Source organism: Orcinus orca, chromosome 1, assembly GCF_937001465.1.
Source record: "Orcinus orca chromosome 1, mOrcOrc1.1, whole genome shotgun sequence".
Taxonomy (NCBI): Eukaryota; Metazoa; Chordata; class Mammalia; order Artiodactyla; family Delphinidae; genus Orcinus; species Orcinus orca.
The window spans coordinates 18,902,859-18,919,431 of record NC_064559.1 but is presented as its reverse complement, the minus strand read 5'-3'; the positions used below and the strand labels follow the sequence as shown (position 1 = coordinate 18,919,431).

Sequence of the window (16,573 nt, the reverse complement as noted above, 5' to 3'; positions counted from 1 at the left end):
ATCCAGAAGACAGCTCATGCAGCTCAATATGAAAAAAACAAACAACCCAATCCAAAATGGGCAGAAGACCTAAAGAGACATTTCTCCAAAGAAGATATACAGATTGCCAACAAACACATGAAAGAATGCTCAACATCATTAATCATTAGAGAAATGCAAATCAAAACTACAATGAGGTGTCTCCTCACACTGGTCAGAATGGCCATCATCAAAAAATCTAGAAACAATAAATGCTGGAGAGGGTGTGGAGAAAAGGGAACCCTCTTGCACAGTTGGTGGGAATGTAAATAGATACAGCCACTATGGAGAACAGTATGGAGGTTCCTTAAAAAACTAAAAATAGAACTACCAGATGACCCAGCAATCCCACTACTGGGCATATACCCAGAGAAAACCATAATTCAAAAAGAGTCATGTACCACAATGTTCATTTCAGCACTATTTACAATAGCCAGGACATGAAAGCAACCTAAGTGTCCATCAAGAGATGAATGGATAAAGAAGATGTGGCATGTATATACAATGGAATATTACTCAGCCATAAAAAGAAATGAAATTGAGTTATTTGTAGTGAGGTGGATGGACCTAGAGTCTGTCATACAGAGTGAAGTAAGTCAGAAAAACAAATACTGTATGCTAACACATATATATGGAATCTAGAAAGAAAAATATGCTTCTGATGAACCTAGGTACAGGACAGGAATAAGACACAGACATAGAGAATGGACTTGAGGACATGGGGAGGGGGAAGGGTAAGCTGGGACGAAGTGAGAGAGTGGCATGGACATATGTACACTACCAAATGTAAAATAGGTAGCTAGTGGGAAGCAGCTGCATAACATGGGGAGATCAGCTCGGTGCTTTGTGACCACTTAGAGAGGTGTGATAAGGTGGGTGGGAGGGAGACTCGAGAGGGAGGGGATATGGGGATGTATGTATACATATAGCTGATTCACTTTGTTATACAGCAGAAACTAACACAACATTGTAAAGCAATTATACCCTAGTAAAGATGTTTAAAAAATAAAAGGAAAAAGTCACTAATTGAGACCTAATCAAACTTATAAGCTTTTGCATAGCAAAGGAAACCATAAATAAAGTGAAAAGACAAGCTATGGACTGGGAGAAAATATTTGCAAATGATGCAAATGATAAGGGCTTAATTTACAAAATATACAAACAGGTCATACAACTTAATAATAAAAAAAACAGACAACCTAACTGAGAAGTGGGCTGAAGACCTCAGTAGACATTTCTCCAAAGAAGACATACACATGTCCAACAGGCATATGAAAAGATGCTCAACATTGCTAATTATTTGAGAAATGCAAATCAAAACTACAGTGAGGTACCACCTCACACTGGACAGACTAGTCATCATTAAAAAGTCTAAAAATAACAAGTTCTGGAGGGCGAGTATAGAAAAGGGAACCCTCCTACACTGTTGGTGGGAATGTAAATCAGTGCAGCCACTATAAAAAACAGGATGGATGGTCCTAAAAACTAAAAATAGAGTTGCCATATGATCCAGCAATCCCACTCCTGGGCATATATCAGGACAAAACTCTAATTCTAAAAGATACATGCACGCCAATGTTCATAAAAGCACTATTTACAATACCCCAAACATGGAAACAACCTACATGTCCATTGACAGATGCATGGATAAAGAAGAGTGCTATATTTATATAAGAGAATATTACTCAGCCATAAACAAGAATGAAATAATGCCATTTGCAGCAATATGGGTGGACCTAGAGATTAACCTCTAAGCAAAGTAAGTCAGAAAAAGACAATATCATATGGTATCACTTATGATGGAATCTAAAATATGACACAAATGAACTTATCTACGAAACAGAAACAGATTCAAGGACACAGAGAACAGACTTGTGGTTGTCAAGGGGCAGGGTGATGAGGGAGGTAAGGATTGGAAGTTTGGGATTAGCAGATTCAAACTATTGTATACAGGATGGATAAACAACAAGTGCCTACTGTACAGCAGGAGAACTCTATTCAATATCTTTTGATAAACCACAATCGAAAAAATGTGAAAAAGAATATATATATGTATAACTGAATCACTTTGCTCTATAGCAGAAATTAACACAACGTTGTAAATCAACTATACTTCAATAAAATTAAAAAAAAAACCAAAACCCAAATTCTTCATGTTTCTCCAAGGACAGTATAATCATACCCACACATTAATACTATCTGGAGATGCATTTTCATAATATAAGAGTTTGGCGATTTAAATCACTCGGTGAGTAGAAACTAATTGCTAAGTGTTGAGGTGATACTGCATTATTTGTTTAGTATTGCAGAGAATGAAAGGATTTGCAAGCCAATAATTACAACTGTCCCTCGGTATCCAAGGGGATTTGGCTCTAGGACTCCCTCCCATGGGTACTAAAATCCGAGGATGCTCAGTTCTCATGGTCAGCCCTCTGTGTCTGTGGGTGTGGAATCTGTAGATATATAGGGCTGACTGTACAAGTAGAATCTGCACTTAAACTTAGCTGGACTCAATTTATGCTTTGTGATCTTGAAAATGTTAACAAATTTAAAATTCGTTACTGTTCATTAAATTCGTTAACGAATTAAGAAACCCAAGGATTTGGTCACTGGAACCCCCAATCTGTAGCCAGTAGGTCAGAAGCACAGGTGACAATCTGGACTTGTGATTGGCATCTGAGGTTGGCGGGAAGGGACACAGAGGGGACAAGAGTCTTGTAGGACTGAGCCCTTCCCCTGTGGAATCTGATGCTATCTCTGGGTAGACAGTGTCAGAATTTAGTTGAACTGCAGGACACCCAGCTGGTGTCAGAGAATTGCCTGTTGGTGTGGAAAGTCTCCCCACACATTGGAATTGGTGATCAGAATTTCAGCTGCACAGGGTGGCCACTAGCTCATATAGAACCTTTGAGCAAACTGGGGAAAAGGGGTCCCCTTGGGCAGATGCATTTTGGCACACAGTTTGGGGAGCAGACTGGTACCTGGGGGATTTATAAATTACAGCCTTTCCTTGCCCAGGTAGACACAGCCCCATGCCAGACTGCACCATGGGATTCAGTCATCTTTTACCTCTTCAATGAGTGCTTGGTGCAGCGATGCCTTGTGTCACCCTCCATGTGACCTTCACCCCCCAGATCTTTGCTGACCTCCATCTTGGCAGTAGGTGGTCCGTGGTCTGGAGCCACAAGGAGTCATCCATCTGCACTGGCGCAGGGTGTCAGGGTCAAGAACAGACCCAGGACTGCTGGCACTTAAGTCCTTCCCTATCTCCCCTTTTATTTCTAATTCCCCAAGTTACACAGTAATATAACCTATAAATTCTCCAGGTGATTTCAATATGCAACTCTCCTCCACCATCCCCTGACTTACAACTACAAAGCAGAAATACTCACCCCTGGTGCACATTAGAATCACTTTCGGAGTTAAAAAAAGAATACCAATCCCCAGGCCCCATCCAAGGCCAATGAAATCAGAATTTCTGGGATAAGGCCCAGGTATCAGCATTTTAAAAACTTTCCCAGATGTCTTAGCCCGTTAGGGCTGCTATAACAGAATACCATGGACTGGGTGACCTAGAGGCAACAGAAATTTATTTCTTAAATTCTGGAGGCTGGGAAGTCCAAGATCAAGGTGCCAGCAGATTGAGTGTCTGGTGTGGGCCCACTTCCTCATCCTCACATGGTGGAAAGGACAAGGGAGCTCCCTGGGGTCTCTTTATAAGGGCACTAATCCCATTCATGAGGGCTCCACCCTCATGACCTAACTAACCTCCCAAAGGCCCTTCCCCCATATACCATCACACTTGGGATTAGGGTTTCAACACATGAATTTTGGGGGGACACAAATATTCAGTCTGTAGCACCAGGTGATTCTAACGTGCAGCCAAAGTTGAGAATGCTCTTCTAGGGTTAGTCTCCCTTGGTCTCCACATTTAGCCAAACATAAGTGTCATCTAGTCCCTTGCTACTATGGCTCTGAAAATATTTCCTTCTAAATACAAACAAATATTTTAGTCCAGTGATAGAGAAATGAGGCCGCCTTTAGAGACATACCATATGGGTTTCCCCCGGTGGGTATACATTCAATGGAGACATCCGCTTTGGAAGAGGCACTAAAGGAGGCCTCTCTCTTATATATGGTTCTTTGAGGATTTTTCTCTGTAGTATCAGGGACAGAAAAATGGCCAACAAGATCAAGCCCAGAATTGCCATTAACACTATGAACCATAACTCGCTGTAGAACTCCGTGCTTTTGTTCCCTGATCCTTTCTTTTCTCCAGGAGTTGTCAGCACCAGGCCTGCAAAACCCAGGGACAGAAAAAGGAAACGCTATTTCAGAAGGCAATTTTGTGATTTCTTGTTCTGTTGTTTAATAAATTAGAAAGGCATGTATAGTGCTTTGTTGCACTTGTGTTCAGGCTGGGGAAATGGTGCAGTGGGTCGGTGGGTGTAAGGAGAAGTTTACAGCCCTTGGGAGACCTTGCTGACACCTCTCAGGTTGGAAATTGCAGCTGCCTTGGCACGCTCCTGGGAAATACAGTTGGAGGGGGGATGAGGGGATTTTTTAAGAGGGTTACCAAAGTAACCTTGGGAAAAGCCTACTTCACAGCTGTGTGCCTGGGGAGTAGTCCTTTCTGGGCTCATGTGAGGGTTGGATCCCAGACTAATATTGCTACAGAAACCCCATTACATACACAGTCAATGCTGTGTGGATCCAGGGTTCCCTCACTTCATGCAACAGCCCTGTTCCTGCGAAGTTTCTTGCGAACTGGATTTTGAGACGTGAGATACCATTTTCCATTGGGATGTTAACAGCTTGTGCTCACTAACATGTGGTCTTTATAGTACTTCTTGTACTCTGGCCTCTCTGTTAAGTAACAAAAGCTCTGCAAGTCATCACTCAAATGCCCTGGGAGAGCTTCCTAGGGATGGAAATCCTTTAGCAAAGGGACCACTTACCTTTGATTTCTATTCAGGTGTTAAGAGTTCAGTTGATGTGATTCTCTGCACATGAGGCTGATAGACGTAGCTCACATTTAATGAGCATTTACGCTGTGCCGGTCCCTGTGCTAAGTAAGGGCTTTCCAGGGATGAAGGATCGAAGGATGGGGAGTAGCAGGACTTGACAAAGTCTGTGGTTGTGGGAAAGCTGGAATGAGCGGGGCAGACTCGGAAAGGCTTATGGGATCACTGCAGAACAGCGTTAAGCTGTGGAATCACCGTCGGCCTGGCAATCTGAGTGGGAGAAAGTCTCAGAGATCATCTCCATCCCAGCCCTTTGCTAGCACCAGCTCAGAAGCCTCTGGATCCACGCAGCCGCCATGCAGGCTGCCATGCAGCAGAGGGCCAGGGAGCTGCTCTTCTAAAGCCAATGCTCGTGGCCAAGAGGAAGAAGGACAGACACAGCTGTAAATGCCTACTCTTTTGACAGCCTTCCCCCTTTGCAGCCCCTCAAGGACTGGATGGGTCTGCTTGGCCTTCACACCCACATTGTCAGGGCAAGTTGATTAAAGGGGAAGCATTTAGCACTGGGGTGAGGATGTTTAAGGGAGGGAGAGAAGGTGACTAAAATTAAAAATTGAACTCCATGAGAGGGGGGCTACACTTTGCTAACCCTAACTCTGAATCTGGAATATTATCGTTATTATCAACACAAATTGGCATTAGAGTATTTTCTCTTTCCTCTGGCTTTCTCTATAAATTCACTTTTTTTGGTGCACAAATTCATATAGCTCTTTATTGACAGAATTTGTGGTTAGGAGAGAACTTTAGTCATATCTCTCTGCATCTACAATTCAATGATTTGGCATTTTAAGAGTTTACCCTAACTCCTTGCCTAATGTAAGTTTCAAGAGGACTTAAAAAAATTCTTACAACACTTAACACAATTTCTTCCATATGGTGTATGGAAGATGTATAGATACATATGTATAAACAAACATGTATGCATAGAGAAACACAAATATGTATAAACAAACATGCATGTTTCTTTAGGAAAATGAGTAGATACTACACTAAATAGGATTTGAGTTAAATGTTTACCAAATCCAGTGCTGGTATCATATTGAATCAAAGGTGTCTTAACACTTCCTTCATCTGTAGTGCAGATGACCTGGAAAAAGAAAGCTAGACAAAGGTAAATGAGTCAGTTATTCAACATCTACAAACAGTGGGCACAGTTCCAGAAAAGCAATGTATTATAGCATGAAGAAGTCTGAAAACAGGATTCCACATCAAGTTATGAGGTTTTACCTATTATGCAAACTTATTTCTAACTTAAAAACTATCAAGAAAAACAGCTATCATTAGTGTAATAACGTATATAACATATACGTTATTACATATATGTTCCCTATGTAATAACATATATATATGTAACAGAACTAAAGAAGTTTAGAGATTATATAGCAAAGGAAAAGAATTATCTGAAGAATAAAGGCTAATTCACAGAATGTATCTTGTTATGCATATAATCTGAACCTGTTCCTTTAAACTTACAGGTGTTCCTTTCACTAGGCAACCCAGAGTTTCCTACTAAGCAGGAAGGCTCAACAGGGATCTGGGAAATCAAATGGTCTAAATACCTCTTACAGTAGCCAGGAGCCTGAGGGAAGTGAGTCTTGTAAGTCACACGGATGATTAGAGACCTGGCCAGGGGTAGAACCCGTATTTCCCAACTTTCAGGCCATCTCCCCATCCCAACAAACTGCCCAGGTGACCAAGAACTGTGACCATGAAAATGTGGAGCTGAATTGTTGTAAAAATGTTACTGATAAGTTTCAAATGCTGTAAATGCAATGCTGGAGCTCATTGTTTACCTGCCCCTTTTAGCCAAAAGAAATAGTACATAGTTTCAAGGAAACTAAAAAAAATCAACCACTAATGAATTCACTGTATAAGACCAGATTGCCCAAAAGGGCCCCGCATCTATTGGTCCTGTGGCCATGTTTATCATTAGAAGATACTTAGTACCTTGAAAAGCTTTTTCTCATTTCAATTTAAAAACAAGAGAAACAGAAGAAGGACATGTAATTAAGTAGGGAGAAAGTATTCAGTTTTAGAGGGAAGAGCGTTGTTGTTTCAAGAACAGATACCGATGTTGGTTAAGGAAAGCCCTTACTCAGGGTCTAAGATTTGGGGATGGTCATGGCCTGATTATGCTCTCTTTGGAGGCTGTGGATGCATCAGGAGAGTCTCCGAAGTCCCTAAAAGTGTGTTATTTTGGGATACTCTTTGCCTGTGGGTTTTATCTCTCTAGTGCACATAACCTGCCCTCTGGTCTTGTTCCTGGGGACCCTCATGTCAGCAGAGGCAGTGCTCAGAGGACCACATCAGAAGCGTCATCAGGAAAACCTGACTGATGCCGAGCAGTCGCTTTCCCACGAGAAGTGACCACTTAACCCAGAACATGTTAATGATGACCATCGGAGGTCACCTTTCAGATCGTCAGATTGCGCATCTCGGAAAGCTGGGAAACCCAGCTTCTCGTGCCCTGAGAAATGGGAATGGGAAACTCACTTCTGTCCGCGGTCTTTGGGATGTAGAGGGTGGTGTCGAGGCCGCTGTACACGCGCTGCCCTCCGTCGGTCAAGACGAACTCCTTCAGCCGCCCGTTCAGCAGGAAGGAGCCACTCCAGTCCACACATACCACGGATAGATTGCTGTCCACCGAGAAAGGGGCACGGTACTGGGGCACTGTTGGGAGAAGGATGTAAGTTCTAAAAATAGTTGGACGAAGGTTCTAGTTCTAAAAATAGTTGAGAGAAGGTTGCAAGTTCTAAAAAGAGGTGGAAGAAGTTTCTAAGTTCTAAAAATAAGTGGGAGAAGGTTGTAAGTTCTAAAAATATGTGGGAGAAGGTTGTAAGTTCTAAAAATAGTGTGCTTTTTATTTTAAAATATGAGCACACATTTTTTTTTTTGTCCTTGCTGGAACCCTTCCTATTTCCCTTACCGCTTAAAGGAAAAACTGGCTTTGGGGGTGAAAAGAAAACCACGGGAACGCATGTGAAATGCTTTCTCAGCAATGTCGCACCTGCTTTCCAAACAAAAATCAATGGAGAGTGGTGTTTTATGAAATACAACTATTAACATACAATGGTTCTGCTCATCAGCATAGCCCCGGAGCTTATATTTTGTTGCATTTTCCTTCTTTTAACAGGTAAAGTATCCTTAACACTATTAACTACAGTGGATAGCTATTTTTCATATCAAATCAATATTTATTGCTACAAAGCCCCAAGGACTAGATGAAGTTAATATTTTATTTTCTCCTAACTAAACTGCTTAGATGGTGAATTATGTTCTTTTGGCACCCATTTATTTTTAAAGCTTTTTCTTGAGCCGTTCGTTTGTTTTCTAAGATAGTTAAAGAGCCTTGCAAATAGCAATTCGAGTATAATAATTCATTGCCCTGACTAATCAATCAATAGCACAGTACATTAGTATATAATCAAGCTCAGGTCTCCTAAGTATTGTATCAGATAGAGAAGCAACGTTGTGTGCATTTAACAGGCATGAGAACTTTTAGTTTTTCAACTCCTTACTAAAATAAAGGAAGAATAATCCTTAACTGAGGCTCATCTTTTAAATGAATCATTTTTGTAGGAACAAATGAAGGGATACCATATCATCTTGTCAAGTCAGAAGAGATTTATTTCATGAGATCTCATTTTCTCCAAAATAATCAATACATTTGTAAGAGCATTAAGATCCAGCTATATATGAAATTGGCTTTTAAGAAAAGAAAAAAAAAGTGAGTGGTAGAAATAAATTGGATATCCTTTTTTCCTCTAAAAATTAAATCCATCTGTTGCTGATGTGAGGAAATATAACAAAATAAGGAATAATTACGCTTTTGTGATCGTAAGATTCAACCATGAAGACAAATTTGATTCTCATCTTTTAAAATAAGATATTTTCATAAAGTTATAGGAAAATTTTTCTGCAAATACTGAAACAAGAGCTATCAAGCCCTCTTTAAATATATATTTTTTAACACAAATTGTGCCTAATATCACAATGGAACATACTATTGTTATTTGTCTGTGGCTTCCCTCTGTCACTTAATTTCAGTAGATTTCCACTTCTCCCCTACATCATAACAGTACAGACAAGGAGAAGGCTTATAAACAGTACAAAAATAGAAAGGAAGGGGCTTTATTTGCCTTGCAGGATTTGGAGATCTTCCTGAGGAAAAAGAGTGATCGAACTATCAAAATAATCAGGAATAACGGATTTGAAGACTGAGAAAATGATAACAGCTACTATGCCAATCAAGTAGTACAATGCAAGTACAATAAAGTACTTGATGTACTTTATTTTATTTAATCCTCAAAACAATCTTGTAAGAATGAGTTCCTAATTTTCCATGTGAGGAGACTAAAGTTTAGAGAGATCAAATAATCTGCTTAATGTCAGTAGCTGGTAGGGGACAAAGGATCTGAACCCAGGCCTGCTTAACGCCAAAGCCCGTGCTTTTTTGTTAAAATCAGTACACATGTATTTAAAGGAGCATGATTTACTAATTCACTTTATGGGTGCCCTTCAGTGGTGAGTGGGTTCATCCTGATTGTTAAATATTCAGGAATTTTGTGAGTTGGTTATTAAACCCAGCCACTATTAAAAATTAAATCATATAAACCTAAATAAATTATATTAAAACAAAGGTAATAAATATTAAAACTTTGTAACTTCTTAATTATTTCACTACCTTTTATTATCTATGCTCTCATGCTGTTTCAATCTATTGTATCGGGATGGTGGAAATATTACATAATGCTACACGATCTTTTCCCAACTCTGTGTTCAGTGCTGTCACGTTGGCAACTTGAAATCACCCAAGCAGGAGTACTTTACACCATGGAAATTGGTGAGCGCTTCAAGTCAGGACATTTTTCTTTCATGGAGGCCAGTTGTTAAACATTTACACCTCACCTCTGCTCTTCCACTGCAGGTGTAATTCAGGCAGAGGGGGCGGAATATGTTGCTAATGCTTCTCTAGACCCTTTTCTGATCACATTTATATAAAATTGCAAATACTGTTTTCAAAGCATCTTCTGGTTTGTATTCTTCGATCCACATTTTCTCTCTGCTAGTTTGTATAATGAGTTAAAAGGAACATAAATGGTATTTAAACCCCCTACAACAGGCAGTGAACTATTGTGTTTTTCCATGTCTGTGGATCCAGTAAACAGATTAAGAGAACGCTTTCTCCTTCAGTGCTACTGCAACCTTCAGCCACTTCCTCAATGTCAAGGAAGAATAGAAAGGCACGACATCTTAAATCTGTTCATTCTGTTCTTCCAGCATAAGGGGAAAATGTCTGGCAATGACTAAGTTTCATGTTGAAATAGAGAATTGGTGATAACCTGCAAAGCTCACATAGCTGTTTTGGCCTGGCCTTCTGGTGATACACACACAAAACCTGGAACAAGTAGAAAAACTGGCTTATAAATATACAGATCTCCCTTGACTTAGGATGGGGTTACGCCCGATAAGCCCATCATAAATTGAAAATATCCTACGTTGAAAATGCATTTAATACACAGAAGCTACCAAACATCATAGCTTAGCCTAGCCCACCTTAAACGTGCTCAGAACACTTACATTAGCCTACTGGGCAGAAAGCATTTAATGCAAAGTCTATTTTACACTAAACAGTTGAGTATCTCCTATAATTTATTGCAAACTGTACTGCAAGTGAAAAACAGAATGGGTGTTGGGTATGGAATGGTTGTAAGTGTATTGGTGGTTTACCCTTTTGATGGCGTGGCTGACTGGGAGCTGCCCTCAGCATCATGAGAGAGAATCATACTACAGATCGCTAGCCTGACAAAGATCAATATTCAAAGTTTGAAGTATAGTTTCTACTGAATGTGTATCACTTTGGCACCATCGTGAAGTCAAACCATTGTACATAAGGGACAGTCTGTACTGTAAACGGTAATTGCTTCTCAAAGATGGTGGTGGTGTTTTGTCCCATTCCTCGTATGGAGTAGCGTTTTTTATTAAGTCAGAATTCATTTGACTACACTTTCATTTCAGGAATAAGTGTTTCTCACAGTTCTTTATGGGTTTGTGAAGGGAGGATAGTGAGAGGAATAGGCAAAAATGTAAAAGGAGGTTACACAATTAGGCAGTAGACGTTATGAAGAACGATTACACTTTGCTTTGATTATAGCTTGGGTGACAAAGGACACTGATTGCGTGGTGCCAATGGTAAACGTGAGACGTTCTGGATGCGTTCACTCACTCACTAAACAACACATTTTGGGTATCTAAGACTCTGCCCAGTGCTGGAGATAAAATGGAGAGAATGAGAGCCAAAGGAAGCGCACATTCAAGGGGAAAGATGCGCCCTCTGTCGGGGGTCTGCCCAACTCAAGCTGGTTATGAGAAGTTCAAAGGGAGGCAAGGAAGCTGGGTGTGAGAGTCTGGATTTCAAGCAGGGAGCTCGGGGAGGAGGTGGCCATTTGGGAGTCAGCCTTCGGAACTGAAGCCCTGGAGGAGATGAACTCAGCTGAAGAGGGAAAAGGTGAGGCGGGAAGGAGAGGAAAAAACAAGGAAGGGGATAAAAGGGAAAGTGTGAGCAGAGAAAGTTTAGGGTTGAGGCTTCAAAACCTTGGTTGGTGGAAGATCAAGCAACAAAGTTGACTATCACTGAACATCCAAAGACGCAGGTTTCCCAGGAGAGACTTGTCATGAAAACTAAGGAGAGCCACTTTCTACCAAGGATTGAGGCTTCAATCACGTTGAATGTTCCCAACGTTCCCCAATGTTCCCCCAAAAGCCCACTGGATTATCAGTGTGGAGGTCAAGGGCAAATTTAGGAAGAGATTTTCATGCAGGGATGAGGTGGAAATCAGTGTGGAGGAAGTTAAAGAACATGTGGGAAGAAAGAAAATGGGAAAGCACTTGAAGACCATTCTTTAGAAGAGTTGTCTCTGTGGGGAGGAGCTGGGGCAGGAACCAGAGGGGAAATGGAGTCTGTTCGCTTTAACATTAGAAAGGCAGAAGCAACAGTGATACACTGAAGATTAAGGATAGAAAAAGGATGAATAGTAGTGAAGGAAGTGGTACTCAAAGCACAAGAGGCAGGTTTATTTCAGATGAAGGACCACCCCTTCCTGCCGTGTCCCTGGCGGGAATGATGCAGATGCAGGACACGTGGCTGTCTAGGGTGGGAAGGGAGCAAATTACTGACTGATGACATTTCCTTTCCTGGTGAATTACAAGGCAAGGAGTTCTGCCAAGACTCTAGGGAGAGGTGGGTGAGGATTGTATAGGCTTGTGGGAAAAGGATGAGAAGAAGTGGAAGGTTTGAGGAGGGTGGAGAAGGTCTGAAATCTCTATTACAGAAAGTAGGTAGTGAGTTGACCAGGTTAACACAGCAGTACTGAGGGTGCTGCTGAGCTAGGAGTAACTTAGAGTAACTTAGAGTAACTGAACTTAGAGTAACACTTCTACCTTCTAGGTGTGGAAACTGGAGGGACTTAAGCTCTGGCTTTAGCTCATCATATAGCTCCAGGAGCCTCACTTCAGATTCTAATCAACGTGAATGGCATCCTGGAATTGTAGTGCACAGTCCACAGCCCTGCCTCAGTTTTCTCACCTATAAATTTGGTTAATAATAGTACTTAACTTCATAGGTTTGTGGTAAGGATTATTTGTAAAATGCTTGAACAGTGCCAGGAACGAGCAAGTGCTCTCTAAAAATGACCTCTTGCGAACATCCTGCCATGTTACTGCTCAGGTACATTAAAGTCTTCGTATGAGGCAGTGAACTTTCACGAATGCATAACTCTTACTTCTAAAAATGTCAGTGCCAAATACCGATGATGAGGTCATAATCTGATATAATGCTTCTGGAAAGCAAATTTGCAATAAGTGTGCAAAGCCTTAAAATTCCTGATGTAGTAAATTCCATTTGTTGCCATTTAAGAAGATAACCAGACATTCACACAAAGATTTGTTCACAAACTTTCTCACCACATTTATAAAAGGAAAATATTAGAAACAACTGAAATGCCCAATTTATTCACAGGATGCAATGTTATATAGGCATTAACCTTGGTGGCTAAAGAGTTTTTAATGCCATGGGAAATGCAAATAAAATAATGTCAAGTATAAAAAGCAGACTATGAAATTTTCATTAGAGTATGATCTCAGCCATGTAATAAAAACTCTGCATAGAAAAGGGATTTAAGGAATGAATTATGCCAAAATATTAATGGTGGTTGCCTCTGGGTGTGGTGGGATTATAAGCAGGACTGGCTTCATGGTTGTGTGACCTGTGCAAATGCCCAGGATCCCTCATGTAGAAGAATTATGGACTTAGTTTGATGCTCTGCTGTCATTATCTTGAAATTGTTAACGATTTTTGAACAAGGGGCCCCATATTTTCATTTTCCAGTGGAACCCACAAATGACGTAGCTGGCTCTAATTATAAGTACTTATTTTATTCTTAATACCTTTTGTATTTGCCATTTTTAAACAGTAGACATATAAACCTTATAAAATCTGAAAAGGACTTATTTTATAGAAATGTCAGGAGGCCCCAACGGATTAGCTAATTGCCCTTTTCTGCACTCAGTAGCCCTTTTGCTTTTCCTGGCAGCGCCGTATATCAAAGCTTTCCAGAAATGCGAGCTATGACGCCACGTCATTTGAAAAGAAAAGGAATGGCAAACTTCTCTAAAAAGTTAGCTCAAAATAAAGAAAGAAAAAAAGTCATCTTACCCATGTAATAGCTTTCTCTTAATTGGTTTTCATCCCATTGCTACATGAAACATCTTCCTAAATTCACTCTTGATCTCCATATTATTTAATCCAATGGGCATTTTTCCCCCATAGTCATGTTCACTGATGTCTCAGTAGCATTCAAAGGAACTGAACACTCAGCTCTTTTATCAAACTGTTTTTCCCCTACCTTTCAGGACAAGCTTCCCCTGCGGCTGCCCTCCTAGCTTTTTGGCTTATGGCGGCAGCCACTTCTACTCACATTCTTTTTGGGTGATGAAGCTGATCCAGTCAGAGGCCGTGCTGCCCAAATCATTGTGGGCCACCACCCTCAGCTTGTAGGTGGTGTAGGGCTGGAGACCCCCGAGGCTGGCTCTCAGCCCTGGCCCAGCGTACTTTGTCTCGGTTTGGCTGGGAGTACAGGGGGTGGCTGAATCCGGGGGGCAGGCCATGTAGAGCTGGAGCTCATAGCTGGAATGAGAATGGACACGTAAAGAGAAAACAGGCAAAGGAATCAGTCTCACTCTCTTTTAAACCTGTTGATATTTTGTTCTCACTGAACTGCCAGCTCTTTCAAATTCCCATTGGTGGGAGACTGTTCTCAGAAACACTTTATTTAATGCTGTTGGAAATGGGCAGCAGATGGAACCAGAGAAATGATAAGAGAAGTCACATGTATACACATGTTGCTGTCCACCCAGCAGCCAGGAATCCTTGTTGGTAGAGATAAGATATTTCTCTCTTTTTAGAAGAGAGTGATAAAACTGTTCTTCTCTGTTGAAAATAAAGAATATCTGTTTTTCCTCCAGATTATCTTGAGTGAAATAACTTCTGTGGTCTTTCAAACAGTGGTTCATTATGACATTTTAAATTAGATCAAGGAAATTCTGATTTAGTCACAGAAGTTCCTTATGTTCTAGCTGAGCCCTGTAGAATGAAACATTCCAGGGAACCATGAGGAAGAGCACATCCTTTCAATGAATGGGAACACACTGCCTTGTCCTTTTGTATTTTTTGGATGCACTGCACGGCATGAGGGACCAGGGATCGATCCCGTGCCCCCTGCAGTGGAAGTGCTGAGTCTTAGCCACTGGACCGCCAGGGAAGTCCTTGCCTTGCCTTTCTTATTTAAAGAAAATTTTGTTGTTCACCTTGCTATCCTTAGCTGATTTATGATTGAAACACTTTGTGGGGAATGTGACCACTCAAATCAATTGATTTGTCTAAGTTGCTATAGGTGTCTGTTCAATTAGCAAGTCTTCCTTGGGGAGGGCTGGGTAGCTGCATGTCCGTGTTCATGCCTTATTTCGGTTTCTTTGTCCTTTTGGCTCTCCCACGCTACCTTTGAATGACGCCGTTGGGGAACAGCGGGGGACTCCACTGGAAGGAGGCTGTCCTCGAGGCCAGTGTCTGGATCTGGGGACAGGACAGTCCTGATGGCGGAGCAGAAGGAGTTCTCAGCTCTGCTGTTGGCCCTTGGCTGCAACAATTGAAGCAAGTACAGGCCTCCACCCCAATGGAGTAGGTCGTGAAGGGCTGCAGGCCATGAAGCGTCTGCTGGGTGGCCAGGCCTTCAGCCAGCTGCAGGAGGAGAGAGAAGACTAGATGAGGCCCAGTGGCAAGTCACAGACAGTTGGTTCACTTTTATCGTGTACCATGCGTTCTATGAATAGAGTGCCGTGCTAGTTACCCTGAGGAATGACCAATCCAGCTGGAGAGGCATGGCTTAAACATGCAAAAACATGCAATGAGATAACAGTTTGATAGAAGTTTGAGGCAACAGGGTAGAAATCACAGGGAACAATGTTGTCTATTACCATAAAGAGATATTAGAAAATGGCTCAAAAAATCACAAAATACTGACCGGGTTCTGTGACCCTCAGAATGATGCCTTTTTGAAAAACGAAATCTATATTTGAATTATATTTATTATATTATATTTCTAAGTCAACATTCACTAAGGTCCATATTCTGCCATTGTTACTTGCATGTAATTTTGGGGTCAAAACTCCCCTCAAATCCCCTCAAATCTTAGAGTTGAGTATTTAAGAGCTTGAAATATATATTATCTATTTGTATATTTACATATTTAAGAGTTTGAAAGTCCATGTCTTCCTCTAAGGGTATGGATCTGTATGAAATATAGTTTTTTCTCAATTATCTTGGTTGCATTGTAAACTTTTTGGTTTATCTGGAGCAAATATTTTTACCTTATTGTGCTTCTACTAAGTGCTCTTTGGAATAGAAGAGCTCAGAAACTAGAAACTCATTTTCACATTGACATAAGCAACATTTAATTAAGAAGAGCTACCTGTTGTTTAAAAAAATGCATACAAGGCACTCCAAATAGGAATTATTTGAGTTTATTAATATTATCATTTTATAAGCATGGATAATCAAGGGTTGATTGTATTTACATCATCTATATTTATTGAATCGGAAGCCTTGTAGAAAATATGCTAATATTTCTTTAACATTCCATACAAGACTTCCTTGCATGTGAGTTATCTTTTGAAATTGTGTTTCACTACCTGCTACACTGGCCTCAGAGGATTTCTCCACACTTGCCAAAATTGTTCCCTCAACTGGTCTAAATAATTTATCATGTCATACCAGGATCTGTGCAATTTCTCTATGAGGTTTGTGTGAACAAAATATTCTAATCTATACTTATTTATGAGAAATGTGAGAGTGACACCAGCTGTCCTGCAGAGAAAAGAGACTTCATCCCCTGGCAGGTAGTCTCTTCATTTAAATAATGCAGGAACTGGTCTAGTTGATTATTTAGTGTCCCTTTCAGTGAACGGCTGGGCTAAAA

General features: G+C 40.8%; 1 protein-coding gene across 1 annotated transcript in view; it reads right to left on the bottom strand.

Annotated features, from left to right (window-relative positions):
- USH2A (usherin) overlaps positions 1-16,573 on the bottom strand; it is a 782,904-nt gene that overhangs the window by 41,519 nt on the left and 724,812 nt on the right. The window contains exons 65-69 of the mRNA XM_049708907.1: positions 15,098-15,336; positions 14,018-14,226; positions 7,536-7,712; positions 6,060-6,143; positions 4,071-4,315 (exon numbers count right to left, since the gene is read on the bottom strand). Of these exons, the coding sequence (XP_049564864.1) occupies positions 4,071-4,315; positions 6,060-6,143; positions 7,536-7,712; positions 14,018-14,226; positions 15,098-15,336 (954 nt within the window). The remainder of the gene's footprint in view (positions 1-4,070; positions 4,316-6,059; positions 6,144-7,535; positions 7,713-14,017; positions 14,227-15,097; positions 15,337-16,573) is intronic.